Source organism: Balaenoptera ricei, chromosome 9, assembly GCF_028023285.1.
Source record: "Balaenoptera ricei isolate mBalRic1 chromosome 9, mBalRic1.hap2, whole genome shotgun sequence".
Lineage (NCBI taxonomy): Eukaryota > Metazoa > Chordata > Mammalia > Artiodactyla > Balaenopteridae > Balaenoptera > Balaenoptera ricei.
Genome location: NC_082647.1, coordinates 62,314,042 through 62,336,270, shown reverse-complemented (window position 1 = coordinate 62,336,270; position 22,229 = coordinate 62,314,042). Strand labels below are relative to the sequence as shown.

General features: G+C 39.4%; 1 protein-coding gene across 6 annotated transcripts in view; it reads right to left on the bottom strand.

The window, feature by feature from the left end:
• Window positions 1-18,807, bottom strand: part of MIOS (meiosis regulator for oocyte development) — a 40,493-nt gene extending 21,686 nt beyond the window's left edge. For 2 of the 6 annotated variants that reach the window (XM_059933899.1, XM_059933903.1), the window contains exons 1-4: window positions 18,599-18,806; window positions 17,492-17,591; window positions 11,408-12,749; window positions 10,987-11,085 (exon numbers count right to left, since the gene is read on the bottom strand). In XM_059933899.1, coding sequence (XP_059789882.1) covers window positions 10,987-11,085; window positions 11,408-12,701 — 1,393 coding nt within the window. In that variant the 5' untranslated portion in view covers window positions 12,702-12,749; window positions 17,492-17,591; window positions 18,599-18,806. The other 4 variants (XM_059933904.1, XM_059933901.1, XM_059933900.1 and 1 more) reach the window with 4 other exon arrangements.
• Between the last annotated feature and the right edge of the window lie 3,422 nt (window positions 18,808-22,229).

Below are 22,229 nucleotides of genomic sequence, written 5' to 3'. Positions count from 1 at the left end.
ACTTAAACTGTTTAAATAGTATGTAGTCATTAAATTTCATGTAGAACAAGCTGCAGATGTACTATAAGGTATTTACTTTCTTATCTCCCGTATAAATTTTGGATTCAGTGCTGATGATATTATTTAATTAATGGTAAAAATAACAATTTTAAGCAGGTGAACAAAAAGCAATTTATTTGTTAAACAATTCCTCACAGCTTAATAATTTCTAGTTTCTTAGAGTTTTTATTTTCTAGAAATTGTGTCATGGAATAGAGATCAATGTGTGTGAATCCAAAGAGTTCACTGCTAGGAGGTGGAAAAGTATCGTGTAAGTGCATGGATATTGTGCCACATTATTTTGGCTGCTCAGAGGCCTTCCCACTGCTTAATAACTATGCTACAGGAAATTCGGGTTATCAAATAAGCGATGTGATATTATTGTAGGTTTTTAAGTACATAGTCATATTATGATTTTTAGTATGCATGAATTTTAAAATATATGATTAATTTAAATCTATTTATACACATTATGCAATACTAAAGTGACAAGATTGTATCCCCAAATTTGAGACTACCCTATATATAAATAATAAAATCAATGTTTTATGATGGTTGTGAGGGAAACAAGTGAAACAAGTTCACTTAAACATTAAAAAACACCAAAAAAATTTTTTTATTTCAAATACTACATCAAGTAAACACTATGCTATTTGTAGATATAAGTTTGTTGCATTTTTACATCTACATAATAACAAAGCAGTAAGATTATCCAGTGTTTATAAGAACATTTTTGTTCTTAAAAACCTAAATCCCAGCAATTCTGCCCGTTAAAGTAATTCTTCTTAACAGACATGCTTTCTAGATCAGTTTACCATTTAAGTATGAAAAATATTTTCATCATGTTGGATGGAAAGCTGACCAACATTATGTAATTTTCTGCCATCTTAAAAGGAAGGAATTATACCTACTGACAACCCTGTGACCCTGCTCCACAAGACATACAAGGCATTCCCTCAGAGCATGCATTCTCTTCTTCCTGATTGATTTCAACACTTGGCCCTTCCCAAAAACTAGCCTCTCTGTTCCTTTGCTTCCTTATCTCCACTGGCTTACACCTCCAAGATTCTACCTACTCCTATCATGGACACACTCCAAATTATTCCTTCTCCAAAAGAGCCACTTTCTAACCACAACCTCATAGTCTTCCAGCTCACAATCTCAACCTCACAATCTCTTGACCACTCATATCTTTACCTATTAGTCTTCTGTCATTTTCCTCCCTATCCAAGTTAGATCCCAAGGACCAACAAATGAATCATTCTCTTGCCAGTATTCTTAGCTCTCTTGGCCCATTGTCCTTTATTCTTTCTTCTGCTAAAGCAACATTGCCCCACAGTCCTCCCATTTCTCAAGACAACTCTCTCTCCACTTCTCTGTATCGCCTCTCCACAGCCTCCCTGCTCTTCTCAACAAGCAAACCTACTATGTTGAGAAAGTAGGAGCCATCAAGTGGAAAACCTGTCAGCCTCTGATCACTGAACATTAAACAACCTGCATACCTTTCCCCTTTCCCTACTGTGGAGTAGGTGTACATCCTCCTGTGTCTAAAGCCAATCTTTCACCTGTGCTTTGGATCCCATTCCTAGGAATTCTGCTTTTCAGCCTCTTTACTCTGCATCTTCCAACCTCTTTCTAAGGGTTTCCTCTCATCAGCATTTGAACACGCTTTAATCAATTCCATGTTAAAAACAAAAACAACACAAAAGCCCTCCCATGACTCCAGATTCACCTGCTGCTATCACTGTATATCTTTTTATCTTCCTTCATACAGTCAAATTTCTTGAAATAATTAATTAAAATGGACGACCTCTTTCTTCAACCTACATTTCTTGCCCATTGGACATCTCTATCTAGCTATATCAAATTTATCCCAAAATAAACTCTTTTCTTATTTTCAAATGCATTCTTCCTATGTTATGCCTATCTAATTAACTGCTATTAGTATTATCCCAGTTGTCTTAGCATGCTTTCATTTTTCCTTCCCTTCCATCCCCTGTATCCGATTAATTAAATTCGGTCCCACTCTCTATCCACATTCCTCTAGCTCTTCTGCCACTTACCTCCGTAAGAACACCATCATATCTTGCCTGATAACTGTGGCTTCTGAGGTCTCTGCTATCAATCTTGATCCTCTCCAATCCATTCCACACACAGAATGACAGCTCTAAAACACAAATTTCCCTAAACCCTTACCATGATTTCTAAGTCCTGGTTACCCCACTGCCTCAATTATCTCTTCGTGTCCTCTCTCACGCTCTGTTCCTGCAACACTGAATGTGCTATGCTCCCTCTCCTCTGGGATCACTGCATATGCTGCTCCCTGTCTGAACCCTGTCTTTGCCTTTACCTCTCGCAGGAAACCATCACTAATTCCTAAAACCGGATTATGAATTCTTCTATACATAATTGTCTGTTCTTCCTCATATTATAACTATTTACTTGTCCATATTCTGTCCATATACTTGACCCTTGAACAACATGGGTTTGAACTGCATGGGTCCACTTATACACAGTTTTCAATAAAGATAGTACCTGTGTTTTCATTTTAGAGATCTCTAAATGTGGGGAAAAGTTAGTGTTCGATTAAAGATCACAATATGTGGAAACAAAAGAACGAGGGTTTGAGTCCTGATTCTACCAAACTGTCTCAGCTTCCTGTCCTTGAATGAGTCATTTATCAATTTCTTTGTTTTTCAGGCAGAAATAGAAGTATGCAGATTTTTGAGTGGCGTAAAAGGGATCAGCAACCCTAACTACCCCCTCTCCTTGTTCAAGGGTCAACTGTAGAATGTAAACTCCCCAAGAGCAGGAATGATATCTATCTTGTATAGTCTCCATGAGTGAAGAGACTTAGCTATCTTGTTTACAGTTATGTCTCCAGTTCCTAGGAGAATTCTTGGCATATAGTGAGCAAGTAATAAATACCTGCCAAATGGATGAATAAATTTACCTCATATTGCAGTTGTAAGAATTAAAGTAACATGGAGAAAGCAACTAGTATGATGTCGAATTCATAGTAAGCACTCACTATATATTATCTGTCACCAAAGTTAAAATTTAGTTCTAGTAAACTCGTGCATTAGGTAATGGTGGGCAAGATGGCTCAATGTGTTGACTTACTATGTGTTGAATTATTAGAGATACAATTAGAAAAGAAGTATGGCCAGAGAAAAGACTGGAACTTAGGACTGCCATCTTTGACAGTCATTTCTCTACTTTTTACTTTTTGGGTTGCAGACACAAAATATCTAAACCAAACCAAACAAAAAGCCAAAAGTCTATCAATGAGATAATCTTTCCAACAGTAGTCTTTTTTAGTTTGGGTAAAGACTACTCTTGACTCAAGACAGGATACTCAGTTTGTCTCTACTGCACCAGAAACATATAAAGATATTCCATTTTCCCCCCTTGCTTACCCTCAGAGGCAGTGTATTGGCTTTTCCCTGAAATATATCAAAGTACAGCTAGACCAGTCCCTCCCATCAGGAAGCCTGCACAAGCCTCTTAGATAGCCTCATCCACCAGAGGGCAGACAGAAGAAGCAAGAAGAACTACAATCCTTCAGCCTGTGGAATGAAAACCATATTCACAGAAGGACAGACAAAATGAAAAGGCAGAGGACTATGTACCAGGTAAAGGAACAAGATAAAACCCCAGAAAAACAACTAAATGAACTGGAGATAGGCAAGCTTCCAGAAAAAGAATTCAGAAAAATGATAGTGAAGATAATCCAGGACCTTGGAAAAAGAATGGAGGCAAACATCGAGAAGATGCAAGAAATGTTTAAAGAACAAACAAAGATGAACAATACAATAAGTGAAATGAAAAATACACTAGAAGGAATCAATAGCAGAATAACTGAAGCAAAAGAACAGACAACTGAACTGGAAGACAGAATGGTGGAAATTACTGCCATGGAACAGAACAAAGAAAAAAGAAAGAAAACAAACGAAGACAGCCTAAGAGACCTCTGGGACAACATTAAATGCACCAACATTTGCATTATAGGGGTCCCAGAAGGAGACAAGAGAGAGAAAGGACCCAAGAAAATATTTGAAGAGATAGTAGTCGAAAACTTCCCGAACATGGAAAAGGAAATAGGCACCCAAGTCGAGGAAGTGCAGAGAGTCCCAGGCAGGATAAACCCAAGGAGAAACACTCCAAGACACATAGTAATCAAACGACAAAAATTAAAGACAAAGAAAAATTATTAAAAACAACAAGGGAAAACCGACAAATGACATACAAGGGAACTCCCATAAAGTTAACAGCTGATTTCTCAGCAGAAACTCTACGAGCCAGAAGGGAGTGGCACAATATATTTAAAGTGATGAAAAAGAAGAACGTACAACCAAGATTACTCTACCCAGCAAGGATCTCATTCAGATTTGATGGAGAAATCAAAGCTTTACAGACAAGCAAAAGCTAAGAGAATTCAGCACCACCAAACCAGCTCTACAGCAGATGCTAAAGGAACTTCTCTAAGTGGGAAACACAAGAGAAGAAAAGGACCTACAAAAACAAACCCAAAACAATTAAGAAAATGGTAATAGGAACACACATATAAAAAATTACCTTAAATGTGAAAGGATTAAATGCTCCAACCAAATGACACAGGCTTGCTGAATGGATACAAAAACAAGACCTGTCTATATGCTACCGACAAGAGACCCATTTCAGACCTAGGGACACATACAGACTGAAAGTGAGGGGATGGAAAAAGATATTCCATGCAATTGGAAATCAAAAGAAAGCTGGAGTAGCAATACTCATATCACATAAAAAGATTTTAAAATACAGAATGTTACAAGAGGCAAGGAGGGACACTACATAATGATCAATGGATCAATCCAAGAAGATATAACAATTATAAATATATATGCACCCAACATAGGAGCACCTCAACAAAAAAGGCAATTGTTAACAGCTATAAAAGAGGAAATCGACAGTAACACAATAATAGTGGAGGACTTTAACACCTCACTTACACCAATGGACAGATCAGATCATCCAGACAGAAAATTAATAAGGAAACACAAGCTTTAAATGACACAATAGACCAGATAGATTTAATTGATATTTATAGGACATTCCATCTGAAAACAGCAGATTACACTTTCTTCTCAAGTGCACAGGGAACATTCTCCAGGATAGATCACATCTTGGGTAACAAAGCAAGCCTCAGTAAATTTAAGAAAATTGAAATCATATCAAGCATCTTTTCTTACTACAACGCTATGAGATTAGAAATAAATTACAGGGAAAAAAATGTAAAAAACACAAACACACAGAGGCTAAACAATACGTTACTAAATAACCAACAGATCACTGAAGAAACCATAGAGGAAATCAGAAAATACCTAGAGGCAAATGACAATGAAAACACGATGAACCAAAACCTATGGGATGCAGCAAAAGCAGTTCTAAGAAGGAAGTTTATAGCAATACAATCCTACCTCAAGAAACAAGAAAAATCTCAAATAAACAATCCAACCTTACACCTAAAGGAACCAGAGAAAGAACAAATAAAACCCAAAGTTAGTAGAAGGAAAAAAATCATAACGATCAGAGCATAAATAAATGAAACAGAAACAAAGAAAACAATAGCAAAGATCAATAAAACTAAAAGCTGGTTCTTTGAGAAGATAAACAAAATTGATAAACCTTTAGCCAGACTCATCAAGAAAAAGAGGGAGAGGACTCAAATCAATAAAATTAGAAATGAAAAAGGAGAAGTTACAACGGACACCACAGAAATACAAAGCATCCTAAGAGACTACTACAAGCAACTCTATGCCAATAAAATGGACAACATGGAAGAAATGGACAAATTCTTAGAAAGGTATAACCTTCCAAGACTGAACCAGGAAGAAATAGAAAATATGAACAGACCAATCACAAGCACTGAAATTGAAACTGTGATTAAAAATCTTCCAACAGGGCTTCCCTGGTGGCGCAGTGGTTGAGAGTCTGCCTGCCAATGAAGGGGACACTGGTTTGAGCCCTGGTCTGGGAAGATCCCACATGCCGCGGAGCAACTGGGCCCATGAGCCACAACTACTGAGCCTGCGCATCTGGAGCCTGTGCTCCGCAACAGGAGAGGGCGCAATAGTGAGAGGCCCGCGCACCGCGATGAAGAGTGGGCCCCGCTTGCCACAACTGGAGAAAGCCCTCGTACAGAAACGAAGGCCCAACACAGCCAAAAATAAAATAAATAAATAAATAATTATAAAAGTATGTGCATTAAAATTAAAAAAAAAATCTTCCAACAAACAAAAGTCCAGGACCAGATGGCTTCACAGGTGAATTCTATCAAACATTTAAAGAAGAGCTAATACCCATCCTTCTCAAACTCTTCCAAAAGTTGCAGAGGAAGGAACACTCCCAAACTCATTCTATGAGGCCACCATCACCTTGATACCAAAACCAGACAGAGATACTACAAGAAAAGAAAATTACAGACCAATATCACTGATGAATATAGATTCAAAAATCCTCAACAAAATACTAGCAAACAGAATCCAACAACACATTAAAAGGATCATACACCATGATCAAGTGGGATATACCCCAAGGATTCTTCAGTATATGCAAATCAATCAGTGTGATACACCATAATAACAAATTGAAGAATAAAAACCATATGATCACCTCAATAGATGCAGAAAAAGCTTTTGACAAAATTCAACACCGATTTATGATAAAAACCCTCCAGAAAGTGGGCATAGAGGGAACTTACCTCAACATAATATAGGCCATATATGACAAACCCACAGCAAACATCATTCTCAAAGGTGAAAAACTGAAAGCATTTCCTCTAAGATCAGGAAGAAGACAATGATGTCCACTCTCGCCACTATTAGTCAACAGTTTTGGAAGTCCTAGCCATGGCAATCAGAGAAGAGAAAGAAATAAAAGAAATACAAATTGGAAAAGAAGTAAAACTGTCACTGTTTCCAGATGACATGATACTATACACAGATAATCCTAAAGATGCTACCAGAAGACTACTAGAGCTAATCAATGAATTTGGTAAAGTTGCAGGATACAAAATTAATGCACAGAAATCACTTGCATTCCTATACACTAACAACAAAAACTCAGAAAGAGAAATTAAGGAAACAAACCCATTCACCACTGCAACAAAAAGAATAAAATACCTAGGAATAAACCTACCTAAGGAGGTAAAAGACCTATACTCAGAAAACTATAAGGCACTGATGAAAGAAATCAAAGATGACACAAACAGATGGAGAGATATACCATGTTCTTGGATGGGAAGAATCAATATTGTGAAAATGACTACACTACCCAAAGCAATCTACAGATTCAATGCAATCCCTATCAAATTACCAATGGCATTTTTTACAGAACTAGAACAAGAAATCTTAAAATTTTTATGGAGACACAAAAGACCCCTGAATAGCCAAAGCAACCTTGAGAAAAAAAAAAACAGAGCTGAGGAATCAGACTCCCTGAGTTCAGACTCTACTACAAAGTTACAGTAATCAAGACAATATGGTACTGGCACAAAAATAGAAATATAGATCCATGGAACAGGATAGAAATTCCAGAGATAAACCCACACACCTATGGTCAACTAATATATGACAAAGGAGGCAAGGATATACAATGGAGAAAAGACAGTCTCTTCAATAAGTGGTGCTGGGAAAACTGGACAGCCACATGTAAAAGAATGAGATTAGAACACTCCCTAACACCATATACAAAAATAAACTCAAAATGGATTAAAGACCTAAATGTAAGACCAGACACTATAAAACTCTTAGAGGAAAACATAGGAAGAACACTCTTTGACATAAATCACATCAAGATTTTTGACCCACCTCCTAGAGTAATGGAAATAAAAACACAAATAAACAAATGGGACCTAATGAAACTTAAAAGCTTTTGCACAGCAAAGGAAACCATAAACAAGACGAAAAGACAACCCTCAGAATGGGAGAAAATATTTGCAAACAAATCAATGGACAAAGGATTAAACTCCAAAATATATAAACAGCTCATGCAGCTCAATATTAAAAAAACAAACAACCCAATCAAAAGATGGGAAGAAGACCTAAATAGGCAGGAGACATTTCTCCAAAGATGACATACAGATGGCCAAGAGGCACATGAAAAGATGCTCAACATCACTAATTATTAGAGAAATGCAAATCAAAACTACAATGAGGTATCACCTCACACCAGTTAGAATGGGCACCATCAGAAAATCTACAAACAACAAATGCTGGAGAGGATGTGAGGAAAAGGGAACCCTCTTGCACTGTTGGTGGGATGTAAATTGATATAGCCACTATGGAGAACAGTATGGAGGTTCCTCAAAAAACTAAAAATAGAATTACCATATGACCCAGCAATCCCACTACTGGGCATATACCCAGAGAAAACCATAATTCAAAAAGACACATGCACCCCAGTGTTTACTGCAACACTATTTACAACAGCCAGGTCATGGAAGCAACCTAAATGCCCACTGGCAGATGAATGGATAAAGAAGATGTGGTACATACATACAATGGAATATTACTCAGCCATAAAAAGGAAGGAAATTGGGTCATTTGTAGAGATGTGGATGGACCTAGAGACTGTGATACGAGTGAAGTAAGTCAGAAAGAGAAAAACAAATATCGTATATTAATGCATATATGGGGAATCTAGAAAAATGGTACAGATGAACTGGTTTGCAAGGCAGAAACAGAGACACAGATGTAGAGAAGAAACGTATAGACACCAAGGGGGTTTCGAAAGTGGCAGGTGGGGGGGATTAAAAAAAAAAAAAGTACAGCAGAAACAATAAACCTCAGAATATTGAGAATGCAATGTGGTCTGACCTACCATATAGCTGTAAATACTATTTATGGGGGTAATACATAACTGTCCTTTTACTTTTATTAATAAAAATGGAAGTCTCTAATTAAACTCTTTCATTTTATCATTTATAATAAAACTTACTTTTTTGGGTCAAGAGCTAATGAGAGAACACCAAAATGAAATAGATGATATAAGTAGTCTACTGAATCTTCAATGTGAACCAAAGTAATTTAAAAGTCCTTTAAAAATAATATAACCATTTAATTGAAATGTTTAATGTACTCTTATTAAAAAACAGCATTTTATTTTGTATTTTTTTGTAGAGTATTTATGAAAGTCCTATTTAAAAAAAGTTAGATTTACTACTTCTACTGCCACTCTTTGACTAAATAATGTAAACTGCTTTTCTAGCAGCTTGAGTTGGGCCCAAATTTGACTGCTATCAAAAACTAAATACCAAATCCTAGGTTGGGAAGATAACTATAATATAACCCACAATTCAATTCCAATAAAAACAATAAGAACAACTGTTTAAAGAAGTCAGTGAAAAAACAGTAAGTTTGGCTCTTCTGTCATCTTTATCTTACTCTTAAATAATTTATTAATTTCAATCCTACATTAATTCATGCATCATTCAATCATCAAAGACTACTTCACATACAGATGGCCAAAAAACACATGAAAAGCTGCTCAACATCACTAATTATTAGAGAAATGCAAATCAAAACTACAGTGAGGTATCACCTCACACCAGTCAGAATGACCATCATCAAAAATGTACAAACCATAAATGATGGAGAGGGTGTGGAGAAAAGGGAACCCTTCCACACTGTTGGTGGGAATGTAAATTGATACAGCCACTATGGAGAACAGTATGGATGTTCTTTAAGAAACTAAAAATAGAGCTACCATATGATCCACCAATCCCACTCCTGGCCATATATCCAGAGAAAACCATAATTCAAAAGGATGCATGCACCGCAATGTTCATTGCAGCACTATTTACAATACCCAGGACATGGAAGCAACCTAAATGTCAATCAACATAGGAATGGATAAAGAAGATGTGGTACATATATATATCCATACAATGGAATATTACTCAGCCATAAAAAGGAACAAAATAATGCCATTTGCAGCGACATGGATGGACCCAGAGATTGTCATACAGAGTGAAGTCAGAAAGAGAAAGACAAATATCATATAATATCGCTTATACATGGAATCTAGAAAAATGAACTTATTTGCAAAGGAGAAACAGAGTCACAGATGTAGAAAACAAGCTTATAGTTACCGAGGGGGGATGCGGGGGGTGGGGGCGGGTGGTGGATGAATTGGGAGTTGGGATTGACATATATACACTACTATATATAAAATAGATAACTAATGAGAACCTACTGTAGAGCACAGTGAACTCTAATCAGTGCTCTGTGGTGACCTAAATGGGAAAGAAATCTAAAAAAGAGTGGATATATGTATATGTATAACTGATTCACTTTGCTGTACTACAGAAAGTAACACAATATTGTAAAGCACCTATATTCCAATAAAAATTAATTTTTAAAAAAAAAGAAAGGAAAAATGGAAACTGAATCTACGGCAATTTAAAAAAAAAAGACTATTTCAGGTAAGACACCTCAGTAAGGCCATACCTCATGTCATAGTTATACAGTACTTACCATTGGGTAGCTAAGTGAGAGGGTTTAGGCAGCAAAATAAAAAGGGGTCTCCTTCAGTTGGAAATTTTTTAATTTAGTTTTTATAAAAGCAAATACTGTGATAAAATCTGAACTAACAACCAGGATCCTATAAATCCTCTAATGTAATACCTTTCAAAGTGGGTCTTCAAAACCAATAATAGTGAATAAATTAATGAATAAATTTAGAAAGTCAATTACTTCAAAGAACCAAGATTCCTTCCAAAAAGAATTTTAAATATAAGAACAATTATGCATTTAACGCAACAAATCACTAAAAATATCTAGTCAAAAACAACACAACAAAAAAAGAATATTTATGTACACTGTCCTGAGATAACTAAATTTGTGGGAAAAATAAGAGTACAAAAATTATAAACATATTGCAGAAAATAAAACAGAATTTTCTTACCCAAAGATGATTTTACAATTGATTTAATTCCTGAATAAACCAATGATCCTTTGTTGCCTGGAGATTTCTGATCCATATCTTCTGTATACTGCTTCATAAGTATTTAAATGCATAGGAAATACTAGTAATGATGCATAATAAAACATTTCAAAGCTAAATTTATTTTGATTTGGAGCCAATTCATAATAGGCATCAGTGCAAGAAGGTGGTTGGTTATACTCTATTGTATTTTCTCCCTCCTACACAATGTGCAAAGCAGTATTTCAACAGTTTTAAACAATTTTACTATGGAATTTTAGTATTAAGAAACTTGCATTTGCACATAAAACATTCAGCACAATATTTACAGACTGACCTTTCGGCAAATTTCAAGAACATTTCTACCAAATTCATCTTACAAAACTCACAATGCAAAGGATATAGTGCAGAGTATACCAGAGTGACTTGAGCTGTGGATCTTCATTTCCTGCTAAAATATGGTTTCTCCACACCTGTTCTGTATCAAGTCCGTACCTCGATAAAGCCCGAAGGCGCATCTTTGTTGCTATATCTTTTTCTAAAGAATTATCATTTTCTTCTTCCGCACATTCATACAAATGACGACCACAAGCCCACATTAAAGATGTAATTGGGCTCCAGGCAAGAGAGATCCTTTCAAAAACAGTGAAGTCAGACATCGTTCGGTTGGGAGTTACAACTATCATTCGATTTTGACTTGTTGGATGCCAAGCAAAGGAGGCAATGTAATTGTCACAGGGTTGCACACTTCTTTCAATTATTGTGGGTTCAGTTTCATCTCCAATGGGAGTGGGTGTGTGCTGCATATCATATAATCTAATAATATTACTATCCCTTGTTAAAGTGGCAAGCAGACCAGTCCTAGTTGGACACCATGCTACTTTTGTTAAGGGCTTTGGTTGCTCAGTCAAAGTCAAAACTGGCTTCTCAAATTTCCTAAGATCCCATATTGCAACCTGACCTTCATAAAAGGAAGCAACACGATCATGGAAGTATGGGTCTACTGTCACGCCCTGAACAGCTTTTGTATTCACAAACATCTTTTGGCTTGTATTCCGAAGATCAAAAATGGCTAGGTTACGATGCATACCAGCAAGGAGAAGTTTCTGGTCTCGTGGAAGCCAACAAAGAGAGAGACAAGCATCATTCTGTCCTAATTCATAAAGTGGTTTTGTTACTAATAATGTTGTTTCAGCTTCACCTGCCGAAAGTCTTACTTTCTCCATGGGAACTATATCAGGCGTGTATTTGCTGCAGATGTCCCAAATCAGCACTGAAAAGTCAGCTCTATGTTTATCTAGACCAGCAGCAAGCCAGTTACTATCCAATGGATTCCATGCAAGAGTATTGCATTGTCGTGCATGTTTTGGAACAAACTCTTTTCCTATCAAATCTTTGAACTTTGAGTTATGATCTTGACCAAGACTTGTAAGTACAACTCGACCATTTGCTTGTCCAACTGCTAGGAGACATTCAGGATCATAATTGAGATACCAGGCAACACATTTCATATAGGGTGTTTCTGAATTGATTGAGAGTAATGTAGCTGCAGAGTCTTCAGATAAACGTAGAGATCCAGCTTTGAATTCTGAATTCACAGTAGATTCCACGTGATAAAGGCTAAGTTCTGAGTCACATACAACAAATCTATCAACCTGGTGTGGTGCCCACAATATATCAGGTTTGGTACCACTCATGCTTATTGATGATCTCAAAGAGTGCAGTTAGGTCCATTCACTGAAAATCTGCTTAAAAATAAAAAGTTTTAAAATGTTAACAAAATACAATTCTAAGCTGAATCAACTATTCAGAAAGTCAGGAAATTTTCTACACAGGTACTCAGTTTTTCAATATATTTATATTTCTTCTAACTGCTATGAATTCAAGACAATATTTATTAATAAAAGGGGAAAAGAAGAACTTCCTCCAATAAGATGAGCTGGTAGGAATCTGAGACCTCCATTCTGGTTTTATTTCCCATGATCAATTATCTGAATTGCACTATGACTAGTACCTTCAATTTAACCTCAGGGTTGAAATAACTTCAGTGTGGTGAACAAATTAATAAGTATCATCCATTTGAAGGGGATAAAACTTTAAAGGGTTATGAATCACGTACCTAAGCAACAAGTTTAAAGCAGCACTATCCAACAGAACCTTCTGCAATGATAGAAATGTTCTGTATTTGTACTGTCCAATAATGGTAGCTACTAGCCACATGTGGCTACTGAGCACTAGAAATGTGGCAGTGCAAATTTTAAATTTTATTTAATTTTAATTAATTTTAATATAAATAGCCACATGAGGCCACCATAATGACCAATGCAGATTTAAAGTACAAAGCCACTAGTTTCTTCCTCAAATTTCAACGATAAGAAGCAGGAATGTATTGAGTGGAGTCGAGTTTGAGTCCTAGCTCTGACATATACTAGCTGTATACCTCAAAAAGGCCTTTGTGTTTGGGGGTCCTTATCTGTACAACGTAAGAACTGGTTTAGACTAGTGTTTCCCAAATTTTAGTTATTCATGTACCACCTGTGCCATTATTTAATATTTTTATTTAAACTGACTCATTTTTAAAATCTGAAAATCAATTTTAATTTCATCATAAGGTCCATGAGTCATGGGTACAATATGCTAAATATATTTTTTTCTAACATACTTAAATAAATATATAACTATTAAAAATGCTTGACTGTGTTACCTAAAATCATCCTGTTTATGACCAGTAGGACACACTGCACTTTGGGAAACTGAATTAAGTGAGCATTAGAGGCTCTTTCAGTTTTCAATTCTGTAAACTTCGAATAGGTATTTGAAACAGGAATTTTGAAAAGATAAATATTCTAGTAGTAATTTAAGCACATAAGCACTAAAAATAGTTATGCTAAAAATGATAGTTTAATAATAAAAGCTACTTACAAAAATATAAATTTCTGTTTTTAAGCAAGTCTGGCTAGAGGTAACAGTCTGGATTAAAAATGAACAAAGATACTCATAATCTTCATGGCAACTGGAATCTGTACACCCATGTTGACAGTTCTTAAAGAGTGAAGTTATGGTTCATTCATCTCTCTATACCCTGTACCAGGTGCAGAGCCTGGCGCAGACTCCTAAGAAAGATATTCTAAATAAATTCAGCTCAAACATATATTTTGATCTTGTAAAAGTTTCAGTCTAGAATTTCAATAGACTCGTAAAATTTAGATGACTGGGAAAAGCCTCTAAGAATTCTCATACTGCCTTATTTCCTTCCTTAATAGTTCTGAAGCCCAAGATCAATCATTTCAATTATATTCTTACTAGCACCCTCAATTTCTTCATTTCCTTGCCACTTTTGCCTTCCCCGACTAGCTCAACTGTCTTCTTTCTTCCACTCAGGCTGCAGAGTCTCACAGCTCTGCAGACTGACTCCATAAAACATTAAGGTAGACAACATGTCTGGCCTGTGGTGCTGGTTCAGCAGTTCTTATATTCACCTTCCCACTCTGGCCTTTATGAAATCAAAGTGATCTTTTTAAAATACAAGCTTATCCAGGTTATCCAACTCCTGCTTAAAACCCTCTCATGGTTTCCAACTGCTGTTAGCATAGAGTTCTCATTCTTCGACAAAACCTACAAAACCCTAAATGCTTTGGCCTATCTACTGATCCTGCCTCAATGCACCCTGTTCTCCTCCCTGCTAACTGTGTTCTAGCTATACTGGCCTTTTCATTGCCTAGAATGTAATCCTCCACCCCCCATCACCACACCTTTGCAAATGCCATTCCCTCAGGTTGGAGCATTCTTCCCTCCCTTCTTGGCCATGTTAAAACCTGCTCAACCTTGACATCAACCACACTCTATCCCCTCCCCAATCTAAATCAGGTTACTTAGATATATACTCTCAATGGAAGACATTCCTTCCCTTTAAATCACCCTCTCGGGCTTCCCTGGTGGTGCAGTGGGTAAGAATCTGCCTGCCAATGTAGGGGACACGGGTTCGATCCCTGGTCCAGGAAGATCCCACATACTGCGGAGCAACTAAGCCCGTGCACCAGAACTACTGAGCCTGCGCTCTAGAGCCCGCGAGCCACAACTACTGAAGCCCACGTGCCTAGAGCCCGTGCTCCGCAACAAGCCACCGCAATGAGAAGCCCACGCACCGCAATGAAGAGTAGCCCCTGCTCACCGCAACTAGAGGAAGCCCGTGTGCGGCAATGAAGACCCAACACAGCCAAAAATAAAATAAATAAAATTTAAAAAATAAACAAAAAATAAATAAATCACCCTCTCCATCTCTCCTACTAGATTATAAACTCCCTAAGAGCAGGTAAAGTCTCCTTTTTGCTCTCCATTTGAACCTCTAGTACCCAGCACAGTGCTGGGCACTTAGTAGACACTTAGTAATTACTTGTTAAATGAACGCATTTCTTAAATGCTCCCTCTGACACCTCTCACACTGCTTTCTCCAAATTTCACTAATCTCCCCATGCTTACACCCATTGCCCTTTCCAGTAGGGGTTGGCTCAAGCCAAGAGCAAAGTGCCCACTGTCATAACGGGTTCCAATAATGGGTAAGGGCCCACAGTGAGCAACCCTGAGAGGATCACTCTAATACACTGACTTTCGTTTATTCTATAAGCATTTTGGGGCATCTTCTATGTTCTAGACACTGTTCTAAATGCTGGGAACACAGTAGTAAACAGGCACAAATAAGGTCCCCGATTGCTATGGAATGAACTGTGACCCCCCAAAATTCGTATGTTGAAGTGTTAATCATGACTCCACGTGACTATCTTGGAGATAGAGTCTATAAGGAGGTAATTAAGGTTAAGGTTAAATGAGGTCATAAGGGTGAAGTCCTGATCTGACAAAACTGGTGCCCTTAAAATACAGAGATACCAAAGCCCTCTCCCCATGTGAGTACACAGTGAGAAGGAGGCTGTCTGCAAGCTAGGAAGAGAGCTCTCACCAGAACCGGACCATACTGGCACCCTGATCTCAGACTTCCAGCCTCCAGAACTGTGAGAAAATAAATTTCTGTCGTTTAAGCCATCCAGTCTATGGTATTTTGTTATGGCAGCCCAAGTGAACTAATACACTAATAAAACCTGCATTCTAGTGCTGAAGTTATGTCCAGTCTTAAAGAGAATTTAAAAATTTAAGAATGAGAAGGAAAAGAAGCACCTTGTGTAACAGGAAGTAGCTAAGACAACAAAAAGAAGGAACAGATACTGCCAAGTAAGGCTTTATTCATACTCATGCCCTTGCAAACAGAGGAAACCTCTTAACTGGAGGTATCCTGAGATCTGGCCCATCTTCCTACCTCACTGAAAGACAAATGCTAAAATAAGCACACTTTTTATATAGGCTTCCTTCCTACAACTGTACTCTTCACACAAATGGTAAAAAAAAAAACCTGGGTGCCACATGGAAAAATCCATCTCAAAAAAAAAAAAGTGTTACTATAATTTTAAAAACTATTTGATTTACATGACTCTCAATGAAGAATCATCCGTATTTCTTCTGATATTATGCACATATTTATATTACCATCCACAAAATCTGACTACAGTAACTCATACAGAATCACAGAACTTGAGAGTTAGAAAGAGGCTAGCAAACCCTGCGTAATTCACATAGGAGTAAAGAGAGGACCAGATGTTTTGATTCTTTTCCAACACCGCCCTACTCCCATCCTAGATTATTGCATAGAGAAAGGATCAGCTATATCATTTGCAGGGCCCCCTTCTTCAAAACTTATTAAGAATTTCAATACTGTGACAGCAGAGCATTAAACCAAGTGCCAGGCCTTCTAAAGATGGGCCTTGTGTGACTGCACAGCTCACACACCATGAAGCTGGCCCTGAATACAGAGGTACATCTATAAGCACCCTCTTAAGAAATGTACAGCTGACCCTTGAACAACTCAGGGGTTAGGCCGCAGACCCTCCAACGCAGTCCACATGTAACTTATAGTTGGCCCTCTGTATAAGTGGTTTCTCCTTATCTGTGGTTCTGCATCCTCAGATTCAACCAACTGTGGATTGTGTAGTACTGTGGTATTTACCATTGAAAAAAATCCACGTATAAGCAGACCCATGCAGTTCAAACCCGTGTTGCTCAAGAGTCAACTGTATTTCTTTACAATCCAACACAATATAGATGGATCCTGGCTCCTGAACAAACACCACTAGGAGTATGGTGGAGAGCAAAGAAAAGTGAGCCTGGAGTCAGAAGACCTCCAGCCACTACTAGCTAGACCCTAACAAGCCCCTTAATACTCCAAGACTATAAAATGGAGATAGAACCCACCCTATCTCCTTCTCACAGAGTTGTGACAATCAAATTAAATGAGTTCTATGCATCAACAAATGCGTCAGTATCACTACGATTCCCTGAAACAGCCCTGGAAATTAATGTTTTCAAATGCTGGAGACATTGAAAAATTGGGGGTAGAAGGGGTAGGATTTGCAATAATTACAGCTTATATTTAGATGCTCACCTTCAAGTATAACAAGCACTCACTTCCCATCAATGGTTTCTGAGCAAAGGAAAGCCATGATGATGATTCTGTGGTCCTCACCAGAACATCTATAACAGCCCTGTCCAACAGAAACATAGTGTAAGCCATATAACTTAAAATTTTCTAATGGCCACATTGAAGAAAAAAAAGAAATAAATCTAATTTAGCAATATATATTATTTAACCTCACATATCAAAAATATTATCCTTTCAACATGTAATCAATGTAAAATTATTAATGAGAAATCTACTTTTTTTCTTTTCTTTTTTTTGTGGTACCAAGTCTTGAAAATCCAATATGTATTTTATACTTTCAGCACATCTCAATCCTGTGTGGCTACTGGACAGTGAAGATCTATATAATACTAAGTGTACAAGGTATCCAATCACCCTTTTATGTTGTCTTTTCTGCTTGTCTTACCATGACAAATAACAACAGTAGCAGTTTCAATAAATTTCTACCATCACCATCTTCAAGGAGATGCTCTATATATATCTCCAAATTTCGCTTAAAATATAGTTAAACAAAAGGCTGCAAAGGCAGTCATTTGCTAAGTAATTTAGGAATGCTCGTGGCTCCTGTGAGAAGCTTTATCCTCTTACGGAATTTTCATTACTCGTATATGCAGAGGACAGAGCTACGCGGGTGAGAGGCCCTTTAAGAAGTATTTATTTAGAGTACAACTAGAGCAAGGCTGGCTGCTCTGCCGCGTTATGCAGAAATCTAAGGGCGACTCCCACGCTCCAGACAGCGGGCTCAGCTTCGCGTCCAAGGGGAGGACGCGATTCTACACAATCCGGCCGCGGTGGAGGCTGCAGCGCGGACCCAGCACCGCGAAGGAGGTCCCCGCGCCCGCGGGCCGCTCGCAGCTCTCAGGCCCGGCCTGACGCCCGGCGCGGTTATCCCGCAGCGCTGAACGCGACTCCCCGCGCCTCGGCTCCAAGGAGGACCCCGGGTCCGCACCCGCCCGGGCTTTTCAACTGGGCTTGCCCGGGCGCCTAGCGGCCATCCTGGCGCTCCCGAGCCCTCGACTCGGGCCTCCCGGTCCCGAAAGCGGGGACGCGGCCCGGCCCGCACTCACCGACCTGGGAGGCGGCGCTGCCTTAGTACTGCCGCTTCCGGCCTAGTCGCAGCCCCTCCCGACGGGGGTGGTCCACACGCCGGCAAGATGGCGGCCGCACGACGCGGCCACTAACCAGGGCCACAGGACCAGGGTCCACTACCCGACCACCACGCCTCGAGGACTCCCGGACTTGCCTGGGCCTGGGAAGGGGAGTTCCCCGCTACGAGCCCCGCCCCTCGCTCGCCCGCCGAGTCGCACCGCCCGCGGAGTCGCACCGCCCTGGGGCGGGGCCACGGCCCCAGAGGCCCCGCAGGCCCCGCCTGCTGTCCAAGCGCCCTGGTCCATCTCCTCAGGTCCCGCCCCCTGAGTCCCCAGGCGGGATCCTGGTCACGGGGAGCCGGACTCCTGTCAGAGCTGGGTTATCAATTTTAAGGGATTTGGATGCTTTAGCTCATTTAATTGGTTTAAATTTCCATTACGGTACTTCCCTGGTGGTCCAGTGGTTAAGACTCTGTGCTCCCAACGTAGAGGGCCTGGGTTGAACTCCCGGTCAGGGAACTACATCCTGCGTGTGGCATCTAAGATCCAGCACGCCCCAACGAAGATGCCCTGTGCAGCAACTAAGACCCTCACAGCCAAATAAATAAATAAATATTAAAAAATAAATTTCCATTAAAAATTTATTTGTGGGCCATCTATGTAGTAGAAAGTCCAGGGTATTTGGTTCACGATTTATTCACTCATTTACTCATTCCACAAACACGTCTCGAGTGCCTATTGTGTACTTGCTGTAATGCTGGGGACACTGGAGTGAGCAAAAAAGATATGGTCCTGGGCTTCCGTGGTGGCGCAGTGGTTGAGAGTCTGCCTGCCAATGCAGGGAACACAGGTTCGAGCCCTGGTCTGGGAGGATCCCACATGCCGCGGAGCAACTGAGCCCGTGAGCCACAATTACTGAGCCTGCGCGTCTGGAGCCTGTGCTCCACAACAAGAGAGGCCACGATAGTAGGAGGCCCGCGCACCGCGATGAGGAGTGGCCCCCGCTTGCTGCAACTGGAGAAAGCCCTCCCACAGAAACGAAGACCCAACACAGCCAAAAATAAATAAATAAATAAAATTTAAAAAAAAAAAAAAAAAAAAAAAGATATGGTCCTGGCAAGAAACAGGCAATTAGAGGGCTGCCTAGTTAGGGCTAAAACAGCGCTTCACAGGAGGGGCGCCCCCTTAGTGTTTGGGGTGTGTGTGTCAGGAACACTTCCTTGACTGCTAGGCTGAGACAAGGATGAAGATGAGATTAGCTGGGAAAGCGAACAGGTCGGAGGGGTTTGGAAGAGAAGAGCCTTCTAGAGCAGAGGAAGAGCATATAGCAGTGCGGAAACAGTGGAGTATGGACGAGTGAACAGAGGAAGTGGGGACAGATTAAGATGATGTATTAGAAAGGCATTTGGAAATCAGGTTAGTGAGTCTGAATGGACTTTTCCTAAAGGCATTGGTGCAGTCATTGAAGGTTTTTAACCAGGAGAATGGTGTAATCAATTTTTATGGGATAAGGTAAGTATCCAAATGAGAGATGATGGTAACCCAGACTACCAGTGGTATGGAGAGTGGGGATGGAGAGAAGTGTGTGGCCTGGGGAATATTTAGAAGTTGGGATGAACAGAGCTTGATGACTGATTAAGTGAGTCAGGGAGAAAGAGGATTCTAGGTTTCTGGCTCCTGTAATTGAGTGACTGGGGCTGCCACAGGTGTTACAAATCTTATAGAAACTTTCTTCAGGTGTCCAGCAATCTGTGCTTGTCTGTTCACAGTTAAAGGTGGGTGTTTTGGGGCTTGTGATAGATATAAACAGCATACTGAGCTTAGTCCTGATGATCTTCAAGGCAGATAGTTTGGGTAAGAGGATGAGTTTGGGGAGAGTATTGCCTGTGGAGGTCTAAGGCTCCTTTTCACTCCTGCTGTTGGAGAAGTGGAGGCTTAGGAAGGTGCTGAGTACTGAGGGCAGATACCATAGGATTCATCACTTCAAACACTATCTTGCCAATCTTCTCAATGGTTCTGGCCCTGGCCCCAAATCCCCAACCTCAGATCAATACAAGTCCCTTCCTTATCCACTCCTACCATGCAAAGCTGAGGGAAACATCTCTCCTCACACTCAGGAGGTGACTTTGCTTCCTACTTCAGAAAGGAAATTAAAACTATTAGTTAGGAATTCCCAGTCTCCTACTATTTTCTCTTTCCTTCCCCTCACATCTTCACTCACTCCCATTTTTACCTTCTTATAGCTGACGTAGAGAAAGAGAAGGGGCCTTATATGCTGTTTCTCCTGGGACCTAGCACCATCAATTTTCTCCTCTTCCATGTGTCTTCAACCTCCTCGTTTCTACTGGTTCTTTACCTTCAAAATATATTCAAGTCACTCCCACTTTTCTCCTTGAAGGAGAAAGCCATACTCACTCTCTCTAATCCCACATCCTCCTGTCTTCCCCTGAATTCGGTTGACTGAGATTTTCATGCCCACCATTCCTTTAAAACTGCTATTTACTTGCCTATTGTTGTCATCCCCTTCTGGAATATATGCTCCACATCCTCAGTTTTCATTCTGTTAAACCTCCACCCGCAAGTGTCAGCAAGGCATTTGGTGATGCAGTTAGGAATGACCATTCCTTGGCCTCCCTTTCAGCTAGGCGTGGCTATATTGAAAAAGACTCACAGACTTAGAGAACAAACTTGGGGTTACCAGGGGGAGGGATAGTTAGGGAGGTTGGGATTGACATGAACACACTGCTATATTTAGGACCTACGGTAGAGCATAGAGAACTGTGCTCAATATTATGTAACAAACTAAATGGGAAAAGAATTTGAGAAAGAATAGATACATGTATATGAATAACTGAATCACTGTGCTATATACCTGAAACTAATACAACATTGTTAATCAATTGTACTCCAATATAAAATAGAAAGTTAAAAAAAAAAAACCCAAAAACTGTGACCAGTGAGATGTGAGTAGAACTGGATCATGTCCCTTAAAAGAGAAGCTGCTTGCTGTCTACTACCTCTTCTCCCTTCTTGCTCTCTGGAAAATGGCAAAAAGAAACATGGACTAGAAAGGGAAGCCATGTATCTAGGAAGGTAAAACTGCTCCACTAGTCTAAGCCCCAGCGTAATTTGGAGAGCTGAGGTTCCCTCCTCCCTTGGATCAGCCACAGAGTTTCGACCATTACACAAGAGAAAATAAACTCTCTTCTTTTAAAAATTACTGTTTGCTCAGACCTGTTTGTTATAGTGGCTTAGCCTATTCCCTAACTAATAGACAGGGACTCTGTCTGCTTTATTCTCTGCTTAATCTCCAAGACCTAAAACAGTGCATAGCACAGAGCATATGCTCAAAAATTTGTTGAATAAATCCTAAAGCAATATCTTTCTCTGCTCCACACCCCCCTCTAGCTAATATCTTTTTCTCGCCTTCCTTTTCCATCTAAGCTTTTGTGAAAGTGTACTCTTTTCACATTGCTTTCAGTTTCTTGCACCCTAAAGTCCCCATAGGAATAAGTGACACTTTTCTCATTCTACTTGGAAACTGATTCTCCTTCACTAAACCGTGTTCCTTGTGAGTAGAACTGGAGAATGTCCCTTAAAAGAGAAGCTACGTG